The sequence below is a fragment of the Helianthus annuus genome, chromosome 4, assembly GCF_002127325.2.
Source record: "Helianthus annuus cultivar XRQ/B chromosome 4, HanXRQr2.0-SUNRISE, whole genome shotgun sequence".
Classification (NCBI taxonomy): domain Eukaryota; kingdom Viridiplantae; phylum Streptophyta; class Magnoliopsida; order Asterales; family Asteraceae; genus Helianthus; species Helianthus annuus.
The window spans coordinates 33,949,202-33,961,029 of NC_035436.2; the positions used below are offsets into that span (position 1 = coordinate 33,949,202).

General features: G+C 33.5%; 1 protein-coding gene across 1 annotated transcript; it reads left to right on the forward strand.

Annotated features, from left to right (window-relative positions):
- Positions 1-5,240: 5,240 nt before the first annotated feature.
- On the forward strand, positions 5,241-7,897 carry LOC110936085 (G2/mitotic-specific cyclin C13-1). The gene is made up of 6 exons (XM_022178432.2): positions 5,241-5,730; positions 6,388-6,620; positions 6,713-6,899; positions 6,993-7,142; positions 7,259-7,393; positions 7,499-7,897. The coding sequence occupies exons 1-6, from the start codon at positions 5,380-5,382 to the stop codon at positions 7,571-7,573; spliced, it is 1,131 nt and encodes a 376-aa protein (XP_022034124.1). The 5' UTR covers positions 5,241-5,379; the 3' UTR covers positions 7,574-7,897.
- The last annotated feature ends 3,931 nt before the right edge of the window (positions 7,898-11,828 follow it).

An 11,828-nucleotide genomic window follows, 5' to 3' on the forward strand; every position in this document is an offset into this window, starting at 1 on the left:
AAAAATTAAGTATAAATCATGTATATAAGTGTAACTCAAGTAAAGTGAAGATATAAATAAGTATTTGAATGCATAAAGAGTCCTAAAACGCGTATTTGTTCGTGAAATAAGTATGTGTTTACGAGAATGATGAGCAAGTATCAAGTATGTGAATAAGTCGAATGTAAAACAAGTACGAATAATCAAGGTATAGTCCGTATAAAATACTCAAGTTTTATTACGGTCAAAGCTTCGAATTACGAAGCTGGAAGTGAAATACGAATACGATACAGATATAAGTTTCCAAAAATAGGGATATAAATAATCTTTCTAAATAAGGAAGGTTTCAAAAACGAGGCGTTACATGAAGTTCCACTAATATCACCACCGATACCGAAATACATTTCCGGATTTTGCGGAACTGGAATTCTTTTGGCCTTTCTAATTTCTTCTTCATCTTTATTCTCTAATGTTTGAACAAATTCATAGATACTAATCATGTTCAAAACGCCATTTTTCTTTAGGATCTACACGAAACACAACGAAACAGACACGAAGTATATTTCGTGGAACAATATTTATAACACGAAACATATGTATTTCGTGTATCCTATTTCGTGTCCAATATATTTCTTGTATATACATTTCCTACATAAGCCATGTTTGTTTCGTGTAGTATATGCATACAATCCATGCATATTTCATGTGGAACATTTGAGATTCAACAAGACTGTTTCATGCATGTGCACATGTAATTCTCACAAAGTGTTTCGTGTGTGCATATGTATTTCATGCATGCATTGATGTCTTGAATAATGATGACATCATCATCATGATGTCATGGTGATGATGTCATTCTCGCACGTATCGTATCGTCGTCACTTCCATCTTGTACGCGGAGTCGAATTGACGGAGGAACGCCGTTGACTTCGGTCGTCTCTTGAACGGTCTCGAACGTCACTAGCGGCATCCACACTAAGTGCATCAACACGTTTTAAAAACATTTGATCAGCTTCATTCAATCCGTATAAAACACACAGTATTGTAATTGCAACATTAAGAGTTTTTATATTTGTTTATATCTTTCAATTACCCACAGTACTTGTCACTCGCCCATTTCGGTGACAGTGGTCATGTTACTATTGGCTAACTCTTTATCCAATAGTAAAACTAATCAAGTAATTTAAACAAAACCCCACATACCGGCTGTAATTTCAAATTACAAAGACTTAATCACTATAAATACAACTAGAAGACATTTAGGGTTTTGAAATTCATTTTGATAAAAGAGAATGACTCACTTTGTAGATTTAGGATTTTCAGTGATAGCCTTATGGTCTAAGTCTTGGGTTCCTAATTAAGCACACAATGAAACACGTATTAGTGTATTAACCCAATTCAACTTTAACGATAATCACAAGATCAAAACCACAACGTAGATGACAAAGTATAGCCTTATTCAGGCGGCACTTAAACATCAGTTGATTTGGTTTCAGATCGATCAGACATGGTATCATACCAGTGATCCGAGTTAGCACGCTGATTATGGAGCAGAGTTTTAGAGCTTCGGGTATTATAGCAGTACTACGAGAGAAAGAAAAAAGATTGAGCAAGTCTGGAATGCTCAATTCACGTCCAATTTATAGCCGAATTTTGACCACGTCACGTCGCGCGATCGAGTCTTCCTTTCATCGTCGCATAGCACGAAGGTGTTAACCTAAGGCACATATGGCATGAGTCACCACGTACCACGTGGTGCTACGTGTCTTCTAGCGGTCAAAGGGGTGTCGCGTCATGCGACTGCATTCTCATAACATCGTCGCGTAGCGCAACGTGACCCAAACCTGATTTCGTCGTTTTTCATGCTGGTTTCCATCGTACGCGTTTGGGGTCTTGATTATGATTTGTTATGTGCCTTTTTCGGGAGTCATAATATCTTTATGGCCGGGTGACCACTACTGTCCCCCATTATACCCTTACTGGTGAGTCTGGTACGTAGACCAACACCAAGAGATCATGCACCCCTCCTTCACAACAACTCAACGCATCACTTGATGGTCGAACTACCCCGGGTTCATGGACAAGCCAGTTACACGTCATCGCATGATATGTATCGTCCTGATACTCCCGTTTAGCTATTTTTATCTCTTATATATATAAAAAATCTTGTATTCAATTTTATTAGTATATTTAAAAAAAATATGATTTACGATGGGGTAGGCTAAATATACCCCCCTCTTATTACTTTTTATACCCCCTTTCTATAAAATCACATTAAAACTTTTAATATTTACCCCCTACACAAATTATCATTTAAAAAATTATTCTTTTTGTTACAAAACAAATTCAAAAGTGTAAAAAAAATTACTAACGTTTTTTTAAATATTTATTTTTTAATTTTTATTTAAATCATATTTTTTAAAGTTTTCATATATTGTTTCTAAAGACACTTTCTTAAATAGTATTTTGATTATATTTTTTAGAGTAAATTACAAGTTTTGTCCTTTATGTTTGTAACAAATTGCAGGCGGTGTCCTTTACCTTTAAATTTGACGAGTTTTGTCCTTAATGTTTCAAAATCTTGCACGTTATGTCCTTTAGGCTAAACTCAGTTAGATTTTTTGGTTAAGTATGGTCATGTGCCTTGCACATGAGGGTATTCTTGTCATTTTACCTCCCTATGGGCTATTTTGTAATAAAACTCTTTGCTAGGGACTATTTTGTACAACTTCTAAACTCATCTTCATCATCTCCAAACTCCAACTGAACTACACCCTTCATTTGAGTTCAAACTCTGTAAAATCCACACAAACCCATCAAATTTCAGAATAATCTCATCAAATTAAACCAAACCCAAATCACATAAGCTACAATATTCAAAACCCATATTGAAAAATACTATTTAGATTAATCCCTTCAAATTAAACCAAACCAAACCCAGACATAAGCTATAATCATCAAAACCCACATTAAAAAATACTAATTTAGATTAATCCCTTCAAATTAAATCAAAACCAGATCAAATTAAATCACATAAGCTACAATATTCAAAACCCATATGGAAAAAAAAAAAAAAAACAAACTTGATCAGCAAACTAACTGAAAAGGGGATATGAATATATGATCTTGAAAATTACAAAATTGAATAAATAACATGAAGTAAAGTGAAGGTTCCATGAAAGTAACCATCATCTTGGGGCTAGAGAGGGAGGAGAGAGAGAGAGGGGAAATTTCACCGTCCACCACATCCAACTTGAACCAGAGGCATGATTTATTTGGGTAAGTAAAAATTAATTTCTTTAGCTTCAGTTGTAGTTTTATTACAGGCAAAATGTTGACTTTAAAAAACGATATGTGGGCCATCCGCCATTCAGGAAAGTTTAGAAGTCACTTGCCGACATTGGAAGAACTGTCTTTTGGTGGGCAAGGAGAGCATATGTTTGTGCCCTTGTTCAGATCCAAACACCACATTGGATCCAACCGTCTCAGATCCAACTTGAACCAGAGTGGAGATGGTGGGTCGCCGGAGGTGGTGGTGATGGATGATGGCAGAGGGCAAGAGAGATAGTGAGAGAAACAAGAGAGAGAGAGATATAGAAAGAGACTGGAGAGAGAGGGGGGCTTTTAATTTTATACATGTTTTATTTTTTAATTAAAATAAATGGATAAAATTACAAAAATAACCTTATTTGCCTACTAAAATTACAAAAATACCTTGATTTAACAGAAAAAAATTAACTTAGTTTGGCTTAAAGGACATAACGTGCAGGATTTTGAAACGTTAAGGACAAAACTCGTCAAATTTAAAGGTAAAGGACACCGCCTGCAATTTGTTACAAACATAAAGGACAAAACTTGTAATTTACTCTATTTTTTATTGAACATCTTTACAAATAAATAATAACATTTTTTCTTATAAAAATAATAAAAAATGTTTTGAACTTTCTTTTTGAAAAAAAGTCTATATTATGTTTTTTCCTCGTCTAGTTTGTATTTTAAAGGTCTTACTTTTATAATTTTTAATACTTTAGACGTGTTTACAAAATAATTAACAATTTTTATTTATCAAAAAAGTAAAAAAAAAATATATTTTAAAATAGCATTTACAGCCCATCTATGTAAGTGAACAAATAAACAATAGATACTAAAATTATTTTATCAAACTATAAATTAACAATCTATATAAATTCAAATTTAATTAGTGTAAAGAATATATGTTATAAACCTGTTAAAACCAGTTTAAGACTTAGATCGAAGTGAACACTTTTCTAAAGCAAAACAAATGGATAGAGTTGATTCACAAATATTTTTCTCTTCTTCATTTAAAAAATAGATCAAACTGGTTGATTTCAAAAATATATATGGATTTTTTTTGTAATCAAAAGTAGGTCATTTGAAACCAAAAATCACGTAAAAGCATAAACATAATTACGAATAATAATTGGTTTTCGACTACGCATCAGATACCCACTTCAGGTCGTTCCAAAATAAAAAAAAAACATTTTAAAATATTAAAAAATAATAAATATAAGACATTTAAAATACAAACTACACGAGGAAAAAAATATAATGTAGACTTTTTTCAAAAATAAAATTCAAACTTTTTTTATTATTGTTTTTATATGAAAAACGTTATTAGTAATTTGTAAAGATGTTTAATAAAAGAAAACATAATCAAAATACTATTTGAGAAAGTGTAAAAAAATATCTGAAAACCTTTTAAAAAATATGGTTTTTTAAATAAACATAAAAATATTTTTTTTAAAAACGTCTATATTATATTTTTACACTTTTGAATTTGTTTTGTAACAAAAAAGAACACTTTAAAAAATATGACTTTTTAGGGGGTAAATATGATAAGTTTAAATGTGATTTTATGGAAAGGGGGTATAAAAAGTAACAAGTGGGGGTACGTTTAGTAGCCCCCTTTACGATCTGTATGTTTTTTATTTTAATTTCCAGAATTTACAATGAATTAACTAAGGGGACCAAAAGTATAAATAGTTTATCAAAGCTTACAATTTTCATTTTTCAAAAGGCGGGTAGTTAGTATTTCAAACCACAATCAAAACCCATGTTTAGTTTTTAACATTTAAAACTAGCCGCCACCCGCCACTCCATCAACCCAAAACATTTCACCAAATTTTAAACCCTGGACCCGCATCCGACGTGTCAACCTCCCATTCGTCGGTTCAAAAATTTCATTTCAACAATTTTCACTCTCACCCCTCCACCCCAAAACCTTAAAAATTTCAAAACACAATAAAAATGGCGGCATCTCCTTCCTTAAAAATATAAAACCACTCACAGTCACACTCTCACCACACATCTCCACCAACAACACCCACATTAATCCAACAATCACCCATTTGTCTCCTGTGTTCGTTGCTGTATTCATCAATGGCGGACCAGGAGAACAATTGCGGCGTGAGAGTCACGCGCCTCGCGAAGAAAAGAGCTATGGAGGCAATGGGGGTTCACTTGCAACCAAAGAATAAGAAGAGAGTGGTGTTGGGTGAGTTATCGAACAATGCGGTATCTTCGAATGCCGATACGGGATCTGATGGTGGTCAGATCGTGAAATGTGGGGCCAAGAAGGTGAAGAAAGTGGTGCAAGTGGTTACAATGGAGGTGAAAGAGAAAGAATGTGAAGTGGTTGCTGAGAAGATTGATGATGGATTGGTTGATAGTGACCCTCAAATGTGTGAAGCTTATGTTTCGGATATTTATGAGTATCTTCGTAATATGGAGGTCTGTTTCTGATTCTGTTGTTTGATTTTTAGGGTTAGTGTTAAGCTTGGTAAAGTGTGTGTGTGTGTGGGGGGGGGGGGTTGGATGGGTTCGGGTGACGGGTCAGAATGGGTTTGGAGCAAAATGAGTTTTTGGTCAAAACGGGTTCGGGTCAATATGGGTTTGGAGCAATATGAGTTTTGGTTCAAAATGGACCCATTTAATTGATTAGGGATTTGATAAAATGGGTTCTTTTAATTAAAGTATCAATTTAGTTTAGGTTAAAACCCGTATTGACCCGATCCAAATTAATACTTTTGGATCGGGTCAATACGGGTTTTTGGCAAAATGAGTTTGGGTTAGAATGGCTGTTTTAGAAAGGTATCAATTTGGTTCGGGTCAAAACGTGCCTTTTTTAAAAGTACTAGTTTGGTTTAGGTCAAAACGGATCTTGAGAAAAATGCATTGGGTCAAAACAGGTTTTTAGCAAAATGAGTTCGCGCAAAACGGGCTGTTTATAGAAAATAGTATTAATTTGGTTTGGCGGTCAATGGTTTCTGACCAAGGTAGGGTCGGGTTGAAATGAGTCATTTTGAAGTGTAAATTTTGATATGGGGCCAAAGTATTTTACTATGTTGCATTCAATTAATAGAATTGTGTTTTTATTTTTGAATCCAGATGGAGGTAAAGAGGAGACCAAAGGCGGATTACATCGAAAAAGTGCAAAAAGATGTGACAGTTAACATGAGGGGTGTATTGGTTGATTGGTTAGTTGAAGTTGCAGAAGAATACAAGCTTCTTCCAGACACTTTATACCTCACAATCTCATACATTGACAGATTTTTATCAGCAAATGTTCTCAACAGACAAAGACTTCAACTTCTTGGCGTTTCTTCGATGCTGATTGCGTCGTAAGTATCACAATTCCGTTGCTTAACAGATTCTGTTTAGCTCTATGGTTTCGTTATCCGATGCTGATCTAATCTTGTTTTATGATCACTAGAAAATATGAAGAAATCAGCCCTCCACACACCGAAGATTTCTGTTACATAACAGATAATACGTACACGAAGCAAGAAGTGGTTAAGATGGAAGCCGATGTGCTAAAAACGCTCAAGTTTGAAATGGGAAATCCCACAGTCAGAACTTTTCTTAGACGGTGTACTCGAGTTGTTCAAGAAGATTATGATGTAAGCTCTACCTCCTTTATGTTTAATGGTTGTTTTGTGTGTCGTTGATAATTATGTAATGGTTTATTTACGGGTATATTTTGAAATTTGCAGACACCTAATTTGCAGTTGGAGTTCTTGAGTTATTATTTATCCGAATTAAGCTTGTTGGACTACAGTTGCATCAAGTTTTTGCCGTCTATGATAGCTGCATCCGTTACATTTCTTTCGAGATTCATTCTTGATCCAAATTCACATCCCTGGGTAAGAAACTAAGAATCATTAACAATTTTTTTTTAATTTTTAGGTTTTTAAATTATTATTATTTTATAAAAAAGGGAAACAGTGATTCTTATGTAATTATATTATTTGTTGTACAGAACTTGGCGTTGCAACAGCAATCGGGATACAAGCCATCGGATTTGAAAGAATGTGTTCAAATTTTACATGATTTGCAGTCAAGTAGAAGAGCTGCAAATTTAGTGGCAATTAGAGAAAAATACAACCAACATAAGGTTTGTTCAGTATTACTATTTACTGCTACTAATTTACATGATTTTTGAATCTTGATGGCGTTGGTTTAAAATGTGATTTTAACTGTTTAATTTTTTTTATCGCAGTTCAAATGTGTGTCGGGGTTGTCTTCTCCTTCTGTGGTTCCGTCTTCCTACTTTGATGACATCAAGGAGCAATAAATTTTGAAAAAAGGATGATGGGTGTACGCGTACTTATGAAGATTTGTGTTCAAATATTGAAGGATTTGAATGAACGTGAATCATTTGACTTGATTGGCGAGTCGAAGGGTGTGAGGCTGGCGTCACGCTTGATGGTTTTGATCGTGTTTAACGCAAGCTATGACTATGATTGTAGTTTTGCTTTTACAGATACAATTTTGGATGAGGAATAGACATTATTTATTACTTGTTTAAATCAAAGGAATACATGTTACTTTTGCTATCAGAAAGTTTGGTTTCTGGTTATGGCTATAATGTAATAAAAACAACTTATAGATTGATCAACATTTTGATTTTTGGTTCTTTATATTTTATAAATTTTCACAAACTATTGAAACTTATAGAGCCCTCAACACCAAAGCGAATCTTTTGCTTTAGCGGTAAGGGACATGGTGTGGTCGTTCTCTCTCTGTTCTAGAAGTGAGACGTTCGTATCCTGTAATATATGAGTAATTAGGAGTAGGTTAGCTTGCCTTTAAAAAAAGAGTTAAATGTTATTTTAGTCTCTGTGGTTTAGGTCATTTTGTCAGTTTAGTCCAAAAGTTTTATTTTTCGCATGTGGGTCCAAAAATGTTTCACCATTGTCATTTTAATACACTGGGTTAACTTCATCCATTATTTTTGTTAATGAGAAAGACAATTCGGTCATTTCATATGGCTGAATTGTCCTTCTAGTTTACAGAATTACATACAAAATGACTGAATTGCCCTTCTCGTTAACATAAATAATGGATGAAGTTAACCCAGTGAATTAAAATGGCAACGGTGAAACATTTTTGGACCTACATGCGAAAAATGAAACTTTTGGACTAAATTGACAAAACGACCTAAACCACAGGGACTAAAATGACATTTAACTTATAAAAAAGAAGTCGGTTTGGTTAATTTGAGGTTTATATGGTTTGGTTTATAAGTTGAAAAATTGGTTTGGAACTTGAACTGTTAAGTGGTTTATTTTTATTGTTTATTTTTTATTCAAGTTTTAAATGCATAGTTACGTATAAGTATACATTGTCTTCATCATTATAAAAATATGATAGAAACTAATGATTTATTTAAGAAACTTGGTTGCAACCATCAAAACGAGTTGTAGCTAATGGTTCGGTTTTGATTTTAGTATTCAAAACGGTAGTTAATGGTTCGGTTTAGAGTTTTAGTCAAAACCAATCGGATCATAACAGTATAGTTGTGTTGCTACAAGACTTAACACCTAGATGCTTAGGTTTTGAAGCAGTGCAAGATTGGAGTTGATGCCTTCTTCGGTTCCTGGGCCTGGGTCAAGTCCTTGGTCCGTCGTAAGTCTTCGTTCCTTCCATTTCTTTTACTCGTACCTTCGCGTTACATTTTGGAATGAAGGAGACCAATGCTACGAGATCCAAATCACCATGAAGTTCGAGTAAAGACCCCAGGCCATGACTAGCTTTCGTCGACTGGACTTGTGTTGGGGTTTCTTGTTTTCGAGTTGAGTTGGGTGTAACCATGGTTGTAAAACAAGGTCTACAAGGCTGAGTACTCCCCGAGTAGTCACTACAAGGTAGGCTGCCGAGGCGACTTTCTTCAACTCCGACTAATTACTCGGAATCGATCAAATGCGGTCAACATTGGCCGAAATCGGATCTAGTAGGTTAACTCGGGCCGAGTTTGACTTAAAATAAAATAAAACATAATTTCTATGCTTGTCATATTAAAGAATGAATATCAATTTCACGTATTTTGTTATAAATATTAGTGAATTTATGTTATTTGACATATATTTAATTTCTGAAAACTAATTTCTTTATAATTTGGCATCTCCGAGTACTCCCCGTCTACTCTCCGGCTAGGCCGAGTACTCTCAACTCCTCGGTCGACCGACTAGGGTGCGCCTAGCGACTTTTACAACCATGGGTGTAACCCAGTCAAGTTGCACCAAACATATATCAAAAACCTTTCTTCATATTTCATATAACAAAATATGAAGGATGACATGTGGTCTTTGGTTTCAACTTAAAATGTGAAGTCGTTGCTAAAGTTACTAATACCCTTCATGTCAAAAGTGACTTTCGGTCTTTCACTATGTTGAACATGTTAATAATGTAGCTTTTTAACTTGATTAGTATTGGCGGATTAATGTAATAATGACTTAAAAGGTTACACTTATTGAGAAAAATGTATAATCTGAAAAATATGGTAAGAACACTAATAAGTGTACAAAGAACTACAGAATATGAAAATATGGTAGAACACTAATAAGCGTACAAATAGGGATGGCAAAAAAGCCCGAGTCCGACGGGTATACTTGAAACCCGAAACATATGGGCCGGATATACCCGAAGCCCCGACGGGTATGGGCCAGGTGGGATTAAAAATATAAAAAATTTCAGGTACGGGTATGGGATTTAGTGACACCCGACGCGAATTATACCCGAAAAGTATATTAATTTAAGTTGTTAGGGATTTTATGTTTAGTTATGTTGTTTCTATACAGATTAAGATGTGTGTTAGTTTTGGGATTTTCTAAATACATTTCAAATTGTTAGAGAGATTACTTGGGTCTTTATTAATGTTACTATTTTTCATGTCTGGTGTTCAATTAAATGCAAAATACATAAAATCTATCTACTATACTAAAGCAAAATAAAGGTTGACCATTTGACCATGATGTGGCAGCTCTCTTTGGCCAGATAATTGTGACTTTGGGCGCCATTCTTCTTTTCTTCCATATTCCTTCATTTTCTTCAATGCTAATAAATATCAGTTACCTTCACCGCTCTCTCTCTTCAATTATCTTTGTTACCACCGCCTTCTCTTCAATCGATTCTTTTCAAGTTCATCTTCTTCAATCGATTCCTGATAGTTGTCTTTGATCCATATCGAAAGTTTGTAAGTGTAGATTGTATATTTCTTAGTTTAATCCTTTTTTTTTGTCTGAATTTTATATTGTTTCTGAAAAAGTGTTATTCTGTACAACAAACCCTAGATCCGGTTGTCATTATAGATTTGTTCTTTATGATTATTTGCTTTTTGTTTTTGTTATGCATTTTTGTGTTTAATCATATCACTAAATCGGTTTATCTCTTCTGTTTTTTGTTACTTTTTTTGAATTTTGAATAAATTTTGTATTGTATAGTGTATGAAACCCTAAGTCCGATTCTAAGTCCAGATCTGTTTATAATGTTTAGTAACATTATTATGTTGTTATTAAATTTTATGTTTACTCATATTCCAGATCTGTATGTTATTGTTATTGAACTTGATGTTAGATTTGTTAAAATCCCTAAAATGTTTAGCTGATATCAAAATTTCATTGTAAAAAAATGTTTAATTTTTTATTGAAATTTGTTGTTTGTTCATATTCCAGATATTTATTTTATTGTTATTGAAATTGAATCTATGTTTACTCAAATCCCTAAAATGATAAGCTGATATCACAGTTTCATGGTCAAAAATTTGTTGTTTATTCATATTCCAGATCTTTATGTTATTGTTATTGAATTTTATGCTAGATTTATTCAAATCCCTAAAATGATAAGCTGACATCACTGTTTCTTGGTCAAAAAACGTTTAATTTTGATTGATTATGTATTGTATGCACCATAAAGTCTTTGAATATATTGTTTTTAATAATATAAGATCTGTTTCATTTGTTGTTTTTTTTGTTATTTTTCCTTTAAATTTTAGCCTGTATCTGATTTTCTATGAAGATCTGATGCTTTATGATGATTAACATTACTGTTTAAATTCATTATAAAATCTGATTTTTTATTCGCATTCAAACCTGTTTTTGCAGGTTTATAGTATGCCTGTCCCTTCTTCATTAAGGTATATGCTTTTTTACTAACGTATTGTATTATAATATCCATGTGACTTATCCAGTAAGTTATATTTCGCGTTTAAACCTGTTTTGTTAAGAAGAAACTTTCTGTTGAATAAAAAATCAGTGAAAGTTTTTTGCTTGGAACATTGAGGCGTCGTTGATGTTGCCAAGGAGTCTCAGGAAATGTTAAGCTATATAATTTTCTTACACTCCTCGGCAATGTCAACGACTCCTCAAAATAGTTTCTTCGAATCTCTCTGACTGATTGCTTCGTCGACAGATTGTTTCTTTTTCTCATCACAGATTTCCTGTATATTCCTTAACCGCCCTAACTTCATTATATATGGAAACTTGCCTTTTTGAATGAATAATATTTAATTTTTTTTAGGTAATTTTGGAACCGTTTCCATTTGTACTCCA